Genomic DNA, 15923 nt, shown 5'->3' on the forward strand with positions numbered 1-15923 from the left:
CTGCGGAGACGCCGTTTGCTACATTTGACGCGATTTTCCAAACAGGCGCAGCTACTTTGTATTGGGTTAAGGTCGGTTTATTTAGCACGCCAGTTCGCGTGCGACAGGATGCCGAAATGTTCGTCAAACCTCGAACGTACGTGTGCAGAACCCCGAATAGGATTGTTGCATCTTGGAAGAGGGAGTGTGCAAACCGTACTCGTCATGGAGACTAAAAAAAATTGGCTAATACTTGCTTCCCCAGAATGTTGAAGTAAATATCCTGGTTTACGGTCATGCCAACCAGAATGAGTGGGTCTTAGTGAGAAAAACACGCCTAAGACATCACAGAAGCAACACCGACCTCATTTAAATCGCGCACATTTTTTTAAGAGTTAAACGCCTTGTGCGTGCACTCGGAGCCTCGCACCACCTGAAACAAAGGACAGGATTGCGACTCGTGTTCTCTGCCCGACTACTGGCGTGTGGTGCGTCGGCCACTGAAGACGCGTGGCTTCATGAGCTGAAGACTCCAAGTGGACACTGAGTGTAGCCCTCTCAGCGATATCCGCAGGCAAACTGCATTCACTGTCTAGCAGCCCTACCGCAACAAAGGTCAAAATTTAACGACGATTGTGGTGTTGCTCACGCTGCTAAATACTGCATTTTCGGGCAACAACAAAGTTCTTATGTGGCAGGTGTCATTAGAGCACAGTTAATAAATAAACTAGGTACTCATCTTTTCGTATTTCCCACGCTGGTCTCGTTGTAAAATCATGGCTCAATCGTTGAAAATCTAGGTCGTAAGGATTCCAAGCTCGGATGCAAAGAGGCCTAGGTTTTATTCTGCTATATTCAAAAGTTTTATAGATGTGTTTCACAAACCATTCTTGAAGATTAAACTTTTGAAAGTTAGCACAATGGTGACGTAAAAAAATAGTCAGCACTCCGAATTTAAGTTACACTTCCTTTTTATTGCCTTTGTTGCAATATTACGTAATACACAAAACATCACTTAACAATACAAAACGTACTTGAAAACATCTTTCTCACTGTTAAAGTTCACATTTTATAAGCTGACTACAATATGCGTCTTTTTCAACGTGACGTCCAAGACTTGACCTTTTCAAGGTCCGACTTTTTAACTACTTATAATCGCTTACGCGCTCAAAAATCGAGTTCCAAGTACATCAAAGATCATAGCGACAAAAGAAAGAATACACATAAGAATAATATCATTGCAATATAAACATATCGATGTATCAAAGTACCTCTACATTAATGAAATCAAATCTGAATGTTGTCTCAGAAATATGTTAACTACTTTGCAGAAACACAGTAGAATATTGCTGGTATCGAGAGGTTGAGTTGAGGTGACGTAATGGTTACGTAATTGAAGTACCGTTACAGCTGGCAGCTGGTCCCTGCCAGCCGGGATCTTTCTACGGCCACTGTTGATACGCCTTTTTACTTGGCTGCGAGTGGTGCTCCATTCATTGTGGAGAAGTTGGATGCTTCGCGCTGACAGGACAGCAGGTGGGGCAACTTTGTTGGCGGTGCGATCGCGGCTACGCACAGTCGAGAAGGCCGCTTTGTGACACCGTGGCGCCTGCGCGGCGCGAAGTGCACGAAGCCAGCTGGCGCCGGCGCGCACTCATCTCCCCAGTGGCGCGAGTCACCCCACCGCTCGAGTGTTACATAACAGCCTGTTGCCAGCTCTACATCGTAGTCATGTTTCAAGGCAGTGACAAGTGTTTTGCCTCGTGACTTGGTTTCCTTGTTGCCTCCTTCCTTCTTTCCTTCCACTCTGACCCGTGCCTGGGCGCGTGCAGTTCCAGAGATCGCCAAGGTGCGCCGCTGGGAGAGCTGCGAGGTGAACGGGCTGGTGTTCGTGTGGTACCACGCGGAGGGCGAGCCGCCCAGCTGGCGGCCCGAGCAGCTGCCGCAGCTGGCGGACGGCAGCTGGCGCTACCGCGGCCGCTCAGAGTTCCTCATCAACGCGCACATCGAGGTGAGTGCCTCCTGCCCTGAGCCACTGTAGCCTCGGCGGTGCGCGGCGGCTCTCTCCTCTACCATCACTGTCTAGCTCGCTTCCGTACAGCGGGGTTAAATCACCAAGTTGCAGGAAGTTACGCACTGGTAATTCCGATGAAGTGGTGTTGAAAACCATAAATGAGCATCTCGTAAAATAGCATCCTAAAAATTTGAATGTTTGTCTTCGTTGCTAGAATCGAGCAGCACATCTCCAAACCCTCGAGGGTGCGTTTCAAGAAAGGTGCGGTTTTGTACAGTTCGCTAGCCCCGGGCCCGTATGTCAATCCTCACTATCTTTGGAAACATCTCTGTCCGTCGTATCGTGTTATAAGCTCAACCACTGATACACTAAACCTCGTGCATCCGCGAAGTTGTCAGAGAAAAAAAAAGATTAAACTGTGAAATCTTTCGAATTTTTATAACGCTGCTACACATTCTACTGACTCAGCTCGATCTGTAATGCACACAAATGTCAGAAAATTGTGACAGCTCTAAGTGTGAAAGTGGAGTCGGCAGATTTCGGTGAAGTTATAATATCACGTTGTGAAATCGTAGGTTCACAGGCAAGAACTAAATACTGATCAAATATTTTCTTTCAGTTCATTGGTGTTGTTGCTCAGTAGTTGATTGGTTCCTTCGCCTTACGAATAAAAGTTCCCTTCTTCTCGTTTCTCGCTCAGTTTCTTGATAAGTAACTGGGTTGCAGCTTCTTACCTTATAGAGTTGAAATTGCCACAAGTAAAGCACTAACACATGATTGACAAGTCTGCTTTGACGAGGACAAAGAAAAAAAAAAGAAATATTGCTTTCGAATAATAACTGGATTTACTTGTATGCAAGCATTAGCTTTTATTTTACATAGAGGGCTGAACGAATTGCTGGCTGAAGTATGTAGTCCAAAGAGATTTTACACACTTGGGTTTCGCAACTGGCGCGGCAAACCGCAAATTGTATCTAAATAGAGACGTGAATAATTAAACTAAAATCCTATTTTGACAAGGGCTTGCTGGAAGGTAATGCCTCCGAATTTTTTATGCGAAAGTCATTAAAGCTATTTAAAGAAAACAAACGTTATTAACCTTCTGCATCTTTATACCTCATCTGTACATGCTTACTTCTCAATATATTCACCCTGACGACGAACACATTTCTCCCGACGAGAGGCCAGTTTGTTGATACCGTCATTGTAGAATATTTGACTTCGTTGACTTAGCCAGAACCTCACCTCCTCTTACACCGCTTTCTCACAGTCAAAGCGAAGTCCTCGAAATTGTCCTTTGACTTTTGGGAACAGATGAAAACCGTAAGGATCTAAGTCGGGACTTTACAGAGAATGATCGGTTCCTGCGAACCCGAGGTGCCTGATCGTTGCAGATACCACAGCGTTCGTGTGTGGTCTGTCTCTGTCGTGCTAAGGAGTCGGTGCTCCACGTGTGAACGAACTCTTCGAAACAGAAACTCGACTGCAGCGCGCTGTTTCTCACGCACCGACATACGAGACGCTACACACCGCCATATTACACGCTGTGCAATTTGGAGCCCTCTAGCGACAGATGGCTGCAAATACTTGGACGTGAAGAACGAAGACGTAAAATGTTAACGTTTGTTATTTAAAAATCTGTAAGAGTTTCACATAAAAAACAGGCATTACTTCTACGCTCGCACTTACAAAGACAGTACATGTGAAATCCTGTTGGTCTCTGCGCCTAGCGAGCGCGATACCCGCAGAGCACGCATGCTCTCTCCGGCGCGTCGCCTCACGTTATACGAGCGAAGCATACGTGCGTAGCTTATGCTGAGCAACAGTTTACAGGCCTGTTAAAGGGTGACCGTCCTTCTCCTCTGCAGTCTTGTCTGTCGCCCTCCAGTAAACACCTCCATGGATTACTGTTGTAACGACGGTTGTCAGAATTTTGTGATTAAGGTTCTCCGTTACACGCCACCTCTTTCTTGTAGCACCCAACGCATTCAAAAGGAATTGTCTTTCAGATGGAATGTTTGATGCTAACATGCCTATTTAAACATCGAAGTGCTTCCGACGTCATAAAAGTGTAAACACTGGCATGAATCTGCTCGTTTACTATAAACTGTGGATTTTAACAATTGTCGTATATAAGAGGAGTGCAACATTTATAGAAATGTCAACTTCCATCAGGTGCATTCTAGCTGTAAGTGTTTTTACTTGTGACAAACGTGTTTCGAAAGTGCAATATATCCTCCACTAAAATGTTAACATGGTAGGAGTAATAAATGCATAATGGAATATGACGTGCAACCAAAACAGTTTTTAAAGATCTGAATCTTTACCTATAGAAAGAAGTCAATAAGGAACGGTTTTGAACACTATCTCGGCTACAAAAATGTTCTCTAAAGTACACACAGATCGTTCCTTCTCATTTCTCATTATGAGAAACTTCAGTCATATTTCAATATAGTTGTCAACTGATTCAGTACCAGGAATGCAATCTCCATGGGATAAAATCTCTCTCTGGCCCTACACCAATGTAGAAACATTCTGCAGTAACTTCAAGAAATTTTTGAGTTGGCTACAAAAATATACATCGCAAGGCAGAGACAATGTAGTTACGATTCCTTATCACACGTTGTCACGAAGTACCACCTCTATTATCAGTTCTGTTGTTAAACTTCCTGGCAGATTAAAACTGGGAGAAGTAATGCTGTGAGGATGGGGCGTGAGTCGTGCTTCGGTAGCTCAGTTGGTAGAGCACTTGCCCGCGAAAGGCATAGGTCCCGAGTTCGAGTCTCGATCCGGCACACAGTTTCAATCTGCCAGGAAGTTTCATATCAGCGCACACTCCGCTGCAGAGTGAAAATCTCATTCTAGTTCTGTTATTGTCGGAAACCAGTTTACGTATTTCTGTAACACTTTGCGGCAAACTCAATCAACGTACGAAGAAGCGAGCAACTCTTGCTCATTCTCTCTCTTCTCTCTCTTCTCTCTCTTCTTTCTCTTCTTTGGTGTTAATTCAACGTTCTAATGGTCTCAGAGTGTAAAGTGGTCGATGGCAGGACGACAGATGTTAATCTTCATTGAAGAAGAAAAATAAATCGGAATACCAGCCATCGTTTTATCATCTTCAGTTTTGGTGTCGTCAAGATCAATGAGGATTTGAACACAACTTTTTTTTTATTTCAGAGTAGAATGCATTATTGTTGACAGTATTACGAATGAGACCATGATATTAAGCTTTTCACCTCAGTTTAGATCTTCTACTGTCACTGAAGCCGCTGATCACTGGAGTAAATAAAAATACTTACGCGCTCTTGGCTTTAGAGAGTTTTTACCAAATAAAACAGATGGAGCATTCCGATTGCTCAACATTAGAAAATTCGGTGGTAGTCTGGTGCACGGCACAGGTCGCAGACCACCGCCTCACGCGACGCGCTACGGTGTGCGGTGCGGGTTGCAGGAGATCCCGGAGAACGGCGGCGACATCGCGCACCTGAACGCCATCCACGGGCCGTCGCTGCTGGCGGGCTCGGACCTCCGCACGTGCGAGCGCCTCTGGCTGTCGTTCGCGCGCCACGTGTGGGCGGCGGACTGGGCGCCCAGCACGCAGCCCGGCCGCACGCACACCGCCACCATGAACGTCCGGCACGAGCTGCGCCTCTTCGGCAAGGTTCCCGTCGTCTCCATGAAGGTCCAGGCCAACCAGGTAAACCACCAGTAGAGACTCGCTTGTATCACGCTCCGACTCACTCACAGCTGCCGTGCTGCCGCTCCAGTAGCACACGACCACTTTGGTTCTCCGGACCGCACCTTAATAGTGATGGCTCGGTAAACGAGTGTGTCCGTAACGGATTAAACTTCAATTACTCTGTCTCCTATCGTTTCTTTCACCTCTGGCAATGATTTCGTAATGCGAAATATATCAGGAAGCTGCATTGTGTGCCGCACGCTTGGTTAAAGTGTAGGTGTCAACGTTGTCCCACTTGACATGTTGAGTAAGCGATTCAGAGTTCAGAGCAAGTAGAGCCTATGACCTTCAATAAGGCCAGGTCCAGTTGAGCACTGAACGTGCTCAAATTAACCTTCGCCTTAAGGACAGGCAGCTTTCGAAGAAGAAAACAATTATTTTCAGAGTAGTTTGTTTAAGAGTAGAGGAAGGTACCCAAAAGTGGACCCCCATTAATTTTTATTTTTTAAATATATAATATCTAAAATTTACGCTTTATGAACATTTCATATATACTTCATTTAGTTGTAAACTTGTTTAAGTGACATTTTTAACAGTTTGAAATTATTTTCTTACTCTAAAAAAATAAAAAAAACACCCTTTCATTTTCTCTTTGTGGAGAATTGGTGCATAATTCGGACCCTCCTTTTAGAATATTTTAAATACCAATGTAAATGAATCACAGAGATGTCACGGTAAAATAAAACACAATTAAGGTTAGAAGTATTGCTTTAATGAAACCAAGTGCGTATTTTGAAGTAGAAAAAATTACAAAATGAAACAAAAATCGAACAATTTACGAATACATTGCCTTTAGTGGCAGAAGTCACAAATGTAACTGTCTTTCTCAGCCCCTGTACAGCCTGTGTGAGCCCAAGCTACACATCAGGCACGTGGCCCACGACTCTCCTTTTGTGTCCTCTGTAAACTTCCCGGAACAAAAGATGCAATCAGGGTCTTCATCATCTTGGGAAGGCGTAACTCCTGGATTGAATTCTAATTCAGACGTTCCAGTAGAGACGCTGGCATGTTGATCTTCATTGCTGTATTTATCGTCTTTTTTCTTGAAACGAAGTCGCTTTTTGACTGGTGATTTTCCTTTTTCTTAAGACCTGACTAGTACGGAATCGTGATCGTGATCGTGACCGTGACCACGTCTGCGTTTTTGTTCTTGGCCACGTCTCCGCTGCTTTGTACATTCTTATTCTTTATTACCTTTCTGTCAACCAGTTGTTTTGTAGGGCGAGGAAGTGGTCAGAGTAGAACTACAACCTTTTCCTCCCCTAGTAGAGGTCCGCTTTTTGATATACGGTACCGCAAATATGCCGAATGGACTTTCTTTGCTAGACGAGCTAAATTCTGGTGATGCACCACATGGTGCTGGAGTCAGCCCCACATCTGCCAAAGATGTTGATGGCTTGTTTGGACTGAATGGCTCCGGTTGAGCTGCTGAAGATGGCGATGGCTTGTTTACATCGAATGGCGCTGCCTGGTTTGCCAAACAAGTTGGATTGTCTGATATCAACGGTCGTCTCTTAGCGGTTTCACAAAGACGTTGTTTGCTTTTTGTTTGCTTCGTCAATGTATTCGGCATCTGAGAAAAGCGTCTTGTTCAAGGGGTATATCCCTGTAACTTTAAAACAATTGATAACAATTTGAGCTGTTTCACATTTGACATAAACTCTGCCAAATAGCTCCATGATGTTATAAGCACACAGAGACCGTTGATTTTGTCTCGGCTACTGCCCGACTTCTTCGCTACAGTATACTTTCAAAGGACTCATAAACGTCCTGTCGAACGGCTGCAATTAATGCGAGCTATGAGCAGGCAATGATTCTACGGTAACACGGTTTGCTCTCGTCAGATAAGTTACGTCTGTGTCCTGTGCGACCCGTACTTCCTAGCGCACACTCCCAGTTGGAGGAGGCGCATCTAGCTGCTTCCGAGGGAAACAAAAATTTAATTTTCAGTATTGCCTATAACTATTCACTGGAATTTAAAAACTTACGATGCTGCCATAATCTACTAATTAAGAGGTTTAATCTTATACACAGTTTCCAACTCTAAAGCTTCTCATAGTTTGTGAAAATTAGCATATGTCTTGAGTCTTTAAGACTTACGGCGCGCAGGTTACCCACATTATGTTCATTCAGCCGGTACTTCAGAGTAAGAGCACTTAGCGACTTCCAAAAGGGTATAACATAATTCAGAGCCTTTACGAAATTTTATCTGACACCATCCACAACGTAACGAAAGGAAAACAAGTTGATCGATTACTACAGTTTCGCTGTACTTGCATTAAAACTTCACCACCAGGCCCGAGTTTTTGATTTATCATTTCAGGCAGTATCCACGTGCACCACTGAATGTACCCTCAAAGCTACATAGTTGCACGAAATATAGTTGACGTTCGATGTCGTGAGCATTTAGATGCGTGAAAAACTGGCTTTTGCGTTAAACGGGACGCGATTTACCCGAACTATACTCAGTGTTTAAACGTAATTTCAAGCCTTTATAAACTTTTCGCAGACATGTTTAACGTCAAATACTTAACGGATGTGATCAGCCGTGCTTTACACGTGCTAAATTCTTTAAAGAATCGGGGATTTACTGGTGTACTTTGATTAGCTCTATCACCATTTTCGACGCTCCTTTCCTGCCACCACTGCTGTAGCTCCCATTGACCACCTCCGTGTCTCGTGATTACGTTATCCGCAAGATAGGTACTTACTCGTTGTTTGTGGTCATTTGTTTCTCCGGAGTGCGCTGTTTGTCCTTGTGGAGTAGATGTTCGTCTTAGCCGTGTCCTCCCGAATGTTATCTCGTCACCTAATTCTGGGGCTTCCTCCTCTTTTTCCCTCCATCTGTGGTTCTGCAGAACGCTGTCGTAGCTGGTGTATTCTCGGTCTGTCCCGCTATAAGACGAGTCCAGTGCACTTTGTCTTCTTCAGCCCTTTGGCAATGTTACTGTGTTTGAACAGCTCTCGTGCTTCATTTTTTCTTACACTCCACTCCATGTTATTTTCATAAATTACATGTCCAAAAATTTTTCCCAGTAATTCCCTTACACGTATTAACAGATTTTTCTTTCTAAATATCAATGCTTTGTGTCTACGTGATGTTATCGGTACAACAGTTGACTGACACAACCTAATTTTGAAGTTAGTGCTAAATGATCTTCTCCTTAAGATACTGATATAACTAAAAAGTGCTTTGTTCGCTGCTGCTAGACGGGCATCTATTTGTATATCCGTTCTCATATTGTTCTATAAACACTCCCTGAGTAAGAGAAGCGGTCAACGGCCTGGAAACTGAAAGCCTCTCACCGAGAAAGACTTCATCAAGCCAATCAAACGCATATCAGCTTAATTCACATACATTATTGAATAAACACAATAGTCTAACCAGTTCTCAGTAATAAAACGCGCATTTCTTGACTACGAGAAAATAATTGTATGTACTGACAGTACGTAAAAAGATAAATGTGACCTCTTTCCCATCAAATGTTGTACTGCCATTCGTGACAGATACTAAATATGGCTTCCACCGTTTCATTTTGAAATTGGTATGTTACATTTCTTCACATCACCCAACGTACGCTTCTTCACGAAGACGCAAGCAACTGTAATTGAAAAGTTTTAAAAGGCAGTACGGGACATGGAATTAATAAAATTCTAATCAACGCCACAGGTCAGAAAAATCCATAAGTAATTTCCGTATCAACACACATCCACTAAGCGAGACTGAATTTTTACTATTCGATATTGTAATTCATCCCGAAGACAACCAATGTTACAATGCCACTGAGACGTAAATACGCTCACAAAACTCGCACAACAGCAAATTTTAAAACATTTGAGGCATTGCAATTGAAGCGGATCTCTTCAAATTAATTACTCGTAAATTTTAACAAACCGTGAGCTGCTCCTAGAACACCCGACGCTACGAATGGAGTGAAGCTGTGTATTTACAGCAAACCTATTGCTAGGCTAAATGACGGCCTGAAATGTACACAGCACTAAACAGAACAATTTCAGGTCCTCTGCATATTGAATGAAATTACTTTAGAATCAACGTCAAAGGTTTGATCTAAATGACGGCACCTATTTCATTACAATGTTTGTACTTCACTGTACATAAGTTAAGATCCAAAGTATTAGGCGTGTACAGAGAAATAAAGTCGATAAAATTGCTCTATGAGTACTAAAAGCCAATACCGCTGCAGAAAACGTTACACAATTATCTTCGTTGGCCCTTAAGGCCGCTTCTATTGTTACTTCGTAGCGCCAGTGTTAGAATAAACAATGATACAAAAATTTTAATTCTGGTCCAAATATTCATTTATTGTAGTTGAAAACAGGAAACTGTCAGCATACATACATGTTTCACGAAATGTAATTAACCCGGCACTTCCTGCGTTTCAGATCGGACCTGGCTATGTCGTGATGCACATGGAGACGTCGCTGGGTTCGATGGTAATTCTGCAGTGCGTGACGCCACTCGAACCGCTGCTCCAGAAGGTCATTCACCGCATATTCTGCCCTCCCCACATGTTCCTCTATGCCAACATTGCTCTCATTGGAGAAGCCATAATGGTAAGTTTATACGGGCTTTTGTCTTCTTTAAGTATACGGAGAGCATCCCGCTCAAGTTTGCGAGTTTTATTCAAAGCAACAAGGTAGAACTTAGTGTCCGAAATCAATAAATTTGGAAAATATTTCTATCTGATGTAAATGTAAATTACCGTGTTACCCAACTGATTTACGGATATTGCACTCAGACGCTTCCAAAGTGATTAACCTTGTTATAAAAAAGGCCTAAGCATGTAATTCAAGATGTACATTTTAAAGTACTCATATACCAGCTGCATTTCCACTATATTAACTGGAGTGGCAATATTGATAACATTATTTATCGAACACTCACTCAGTAAGTGTAGTTTTCCGAAGGCACCAAAAGTGTTGGGACTGTAGTCGACTCTGGTCACTGCGACTTTGCTCTCCAAGAAACAGCAAAGGGAAAGACCTAAGCTACGGTCACTACTCCTCGGTTTTTAATTTTTTAATGTAAGCATTGAACTTCAGGCGGACATGTCGGACGTGAGGACGGGACGATTCTTCTAACTTCACCGCACTAATTAACAGTAGATCGCAACAAATTACTTCCGAAGTGCAATTACATTGTGCGAAACACGTCTCATATTGAAATTATGAACCATGGACCTTGCCGTTGGTGGGGAGGCTTGCATGCCTCAGCGATACAGATGGCCGTACCGTAGGTGCAACCACAACGGAGGGGTATCTGTTGAGAGGCCAGACAAACGTGTGGTTCCTGAAGAGGGGCAGCAGCTACCACACACGCGAGACAGATAACAGTCTGGATGATTGACTGATCTGGCCTTGCAACATTAACCAAAACGGCCTTGCTGTGATGGTACTGCGAACGGCTGAAAGCAAGGGGAAACTACAGCCGTATTTTTTCCCGAGGACATGCAGCTTTACTGTATGATTAAATAATGATGACGTCCTCTTGGGTAAAATGTTCCGGAGGTAAAATAGTCCCCCATTCGGATCTCCGGGCAGGGATGTCTTTATCAGGAGAAAGAAAACTGGCGTTCTACGGATCGGAGCGTGGAATGTCAGATCCCTTAATCGGGCAGGTAGGTTAGAAAATTTAAAAAGGGAAATGGATAGGTTAAAGTTAGATATAGTGGGAATTAGTGGCAGGAGGAATAAGACTTTTGGTCAGGTGAATACAGGGTTATAAATACAAAATCAAATACGGGTAATGCAGGAGTAGGTTTAATAATGAATAAAAAAATAGGAGTGCGGGTAAGCTACTACAAACAGCATAGTGAACGCATTATTGTGGCCAAGATAGATACGAAGCCCACACCTACTAAAGTAGTACAAGTTTATATGCCAACTAGCTCTGCAGATGAAGAAGAAATTGATGAAATGTATGATGAGATAAAAGAAATTATTCAGGTAGTGAAGGGAGGCGAAAATTTAATAGTCATGGGTGACTGGAATTCATCAGTGGGAAAAGGCAGAGAAGGAAACATAGTAGGTGATTATGGATTGGGGCTAAGAAATGAAAGAGGAAGCCGTCTGGTAGAATTTTGCACAGCACTAGTTAATCATAGCTAATACTTGGTTCAAGAATCATAAAAGAAGGTTGTATACATGGAAGAATCCTGCAGATACTAAAAGGTATCAGATAGATTATACACTCCTGGAAATTGAAATAAGAACACCGTGAATTCATTGTCCCAGGAAGGGGAAACTTTATTGACACATTCCTGGGGTCAGATACATCACATGATCACACTGACAGAACCACGTGCACATAGACACAGGCAACAGAGCATGCACAATGTCGGCACTAGTACAGTGTATATCCACCTTTCGCAGCAATGCAGGCTGCTATTCTCCCATGGAGACGATCGTAGAGATGCTGGATGTAGTCCTGTGGAACGGCTTGCCATGCCATTTCCACCTGGCGCCTCAGTTGGACCAGCGTTCGTGCTGGACGTGCAGACCGCGTGAGACGACACTTCATCCAGTCCCAAACATGCTCAATGGGGGACAGATCCGGAGATCTTGCTGGCCAGGGTAGTTGACTTACACCTTCTAGAGCACGTTGGGTGGCACGGGATACATGCGGACGTGCATTGTCCTGTTGGAACAGCAAGTTCCCTTGCCGGTCTAGGAATGGTAGAACGATGGGTTCGATGACGGTTTGGATGTACCGTGCACTATTCAGTGTCCCCTCGACGATCACCAGAGGTGTACGGCCAGTGTAGGAGATCGCTCCCCACACCATGATTCCGGGTGTTGGCCCTGTGTGCCTCGGTTGTATGCAGTCCTCATTGTGGAGCTCAACTGCACGGCGCCAAACACGCATACGACCATCATTGGCACCAAGGCAGAAGCGACTCTCATCGCTGAAGACGACACGTCTCCATTCGTCCCTCCATTCACGCCTGTCGCGACACCACTGGAGGCGGGCTGCACGATGTTGGGGCGTGAGCGGAAGACGGCCTAACGGTGTGCGGGACCGTAGCCCAGCTTCATGGAGACGGTTGCGAATGGTCCTCGCCGATACCCCAGGAGCAACAGTGTCCCTAATTTGCTGGGAAGTGGCGGTGCGGTCCCATACGGCACTGCGTAGGATCCTACGGTCTTGGCGTGCATCCGTGCGTCGCTGCGGTCCTGTCCCAGGTCGACGGGCACATGCACCTTCCGCCGATGTGGAGACCTCACGCCCTCGTGTTGAGCAATTCGGCGGTACGTCCACCCGGCCTCCCGCATGCCCACTATACGCCCTCGCTCAAAGTCCGTCAACTGCACATACGGTTCACGCCCACGCTGTCGCGGCATGCTACCAGTGTTAAAGACTGCGATGGAGCTCCCTATGCCACGGCAAACTGGCTGACACTGACGGCGGCGGTGCACAAATGCTGCGCAGCTAGCGCCATTCGACGGCCAATTCCGCAGTTCCTGGTGTGTCCGCTGTGCCGTGGGTGTGATCATTGCTTGTACAGCCCTCTCGCAGTGTCCGGAGCAAGTATGGTGGGTCTGACACACCGGTGTCAATGTGTTCTTTTTTCCATTTCCAGGAGTGTATAATGGTAAGACAGAGATTTAGGAATCAGGATTTAAATTGTAAGACATTTCCAGGGGCAGATGTGGACTCTGACCACAATCTATTGGTTGTGACCTGTAGGTTAAAACTAATGAAACTGCAAAAAGGTGGGAATTTAAGGACATGGGATCTGGATAAGCTGCAGGAACCAGAGATTGTACAGAGTTTCAAGGAGAGCATAAGGGAACAATTGACCGGAATGGGGGAAAGAAACACAGTAGAAGAAGAATGGGTAGCTCTGAGGGATGAAGTAGTGAAGGCAGAAGAGGATAAAGTAGGTAAAAAGGCGAGGGTTGCTAGAAATCCTTGGGTAACAGAACAAATATTGAACTTAATTGATGAAAGGAGAAAATATAAAATGCAGTAAATGAAGCAGGCAAAAATGAATACAAACGTATCAAAAATTAGATCGACAGGAAGTGCAAAATGGCTAAGCAGGGATGAGTAGAGGACAAATGTAAGGATGTAGAGGCTTATCTCACTAGGGGTAAGATAGATACTGCCTATAGGAAAATTAAAGAGACCTTTGGAGAGAAGAGAACCACGTGTATGAATATCAAGAGCTCAGATGGCAACCCAGTTCTAAGCAAAGAAGGGAAGGCAGAAAGGTGGAAGGAGTATATAGAAGGTTCATACAAGGGCGATGTACTTGAGGACAATATTATGGAAATGGAAGAGGATGTAGATGAAGACGAAATGGGAGGTAAGATACTGCGTGAAGAGTTTGACAGAGCACTGAAAGACCTGAGTCGAAACAAGGCCCCCGGAGTAGACAACATTCCATTAGAACTACTGACGGCCTTGGGAGAGCCAGTCATGACAAAACTCTACCAGCTGGTGAGCAAGATGTATGAGACAGGCGAAATACCCTCAGACTTCAAGAAGAATATAATAATTCCAATCCCAAAGAAAGCAGGTGCTGACAGATGTGAGCCGGCCGCGGTGGTATCGTGGTTCTAGGCGCGCAGTCCGGAACCGTGCGACTGCTACGGTCGCAGGTTCGAATCCTGCCTCGGGCATGGATGTGTGTGATGTCCTTAGGTTAGTTAGGTTTAAGTAGTTCTAAGTTCTAGGGGACTAATGACCACAGCAGTTGAGTCCCATAGTGCTCAGAGCCATTTTTTTGACAGATGTGAAAATTACCGAACTATCAGTTTAATAAGCCACAGCTGCAAAATACTAACGCGAATTCTTTACAGACGAATGGAAAAACTGGTAGATGCGGATCTCGGGGAGGGTCAGTTTGGATTCCGTAGAAATGTTGGAACACGTGAGGCAATACTGACCTTACGACTTATCTTAGAAGAAAGATTAAGGAAGGGCAAACCTACGTTTCTAGCATTTGTAGACTTAGGGAAAGCTTTAGACAATGTTGATTGGAATACTCTCTTTCAAATTCTGAAGGTAGCAGGGGTAAAATACAGGGAGCAAAAGGCTATTTACAATTTGTACAGAAACCAGATGGCAGTTACAAGAGTCGAGGGAAATGAAAGGCAAGCAGTGGTCGGTAAGGGAGTAAGACAGGGTTGTAGCCTCTCCCCAATGTTATCCAATCTGTATATCGAGCAAGCAGTGAAGGAAACAGAAAAATTCAGTGTAGGTATTAAAATCCATGAAGAAGAAATAAAAACTTTGAGGTTTGCCGATGACATTTTAATTCTGTCAGACAGCAAAGGACTTGGAAGAGCAGTTGAATGGAATGGTCAGTGTCTTGAAAGGAGGATATAAGATGAACATCAACAAAAACAAAACGAGGATAATGGAATGTAGTCGAATTAAGTCGGGTGATGCTGAGGGAATTAGACTAGGAAATGAGACAGGTAAAGTAGTAAAGAAGTTTTGCTATTTTGGAAGTAAAATAACTGATGATGGTCAAAGTAGAGAGGATATAAAATGTAGACTGACAATGGCAAGGAAAGCGTTTCTGAAGAAAAATTTAACATCGAGTATAGATTTAAGTGTGAGGAAGTCGTTTCTGAAAGTATTTGTATGGAGTGTAGCCATGTATGGAAGTGAAACATGGACGATAAATAGTTTGGACAAGAAGAGAATAGAAGCTTTCGAAATGTGGTGCTACAGAAGAATGCTGAAGATAAGGTGGATAGATCACGTAACCAATGAGGAGGTATTGAATAGGATTGGGGAGAAGAGAATTTTGTGGCACAACTTGACTAGAAGAAGGGATCGGTTAGTAGGACATGTTTTGAGGCATCAAGGGATCACCAATTTAGTATTGGAGGGCAGCGTGGAGGGTAAAAATCGTAGAGGGAGACCAAGAGATGAATACACTAAGCAGATACAGAACGATGTAGGTTGCAGAAGGTACTGGGAGATGAAGAGGCTTGCACAGGATAGAGTAGCATGGAGAGCTGCATCAAACCAGTCTCAGGACTGAAGACAACAACAACAACAACAGAACAACAACACCACAACAACAACAACAACATGCATACAAATTTATTTATCTGAAAGTACAACTTTTTTGGTAATATAACAAACTATTAATGTGAGATCCGTATCGGCTTAACAATAAAATATGGGAAGGCCCTTCGCATTTAATAGTG

General features: G+C 44.0%; 1 protein-coding gene across 7 annotated transcripts in view; it reads left to right on the forward strand.

Moving 5' to 3' along the window:
* The window catches only part of LOC126365945 (cholesterol 7-desaturase nvd), a 420573-nt gene that overhangs the window by 402079 nt on the left and 2571 nt on the right, over nucleotides 1-15923 (forward strand). For all 7 annotated transcript variants that reach the window (XM_050008725.1, XM_050008726.1, XM_050008723.1 and 4 more), the window contains 3 exons: nucleotides 1812-1990; nucleotides 5445-5690; nucleotides 10137-10307. In XM_050008725.1, the coding sequence (XP_049864682.1) occupies nucleotides 1812-1990; nucleotides 5445-5690; nucleotides 10137-10307 (596 nt within the window). The remainder of the gene's footprint in view (nucleotides 1-1811; nucleotides 1991-5444; nucleotides 5691-10136; nucleotides 10308-15923) is intronic.

Source organism: Schistocerca gregaria, chromosome 4, assembly GCF_023897955.1.
Source record: "Schistocerca gregaria isolate iqSchGreg1 chromosome 4, iqSchGreg1.2, whole genome shotgun sequence".
NCBI classification, from domain to species: domain Eukaryota; kingdom Metazoa; phylum Arthropoda; class Insecta; order Orthoptera; family Acrididae; genus Schistocerca; species Schistocerca gregaria.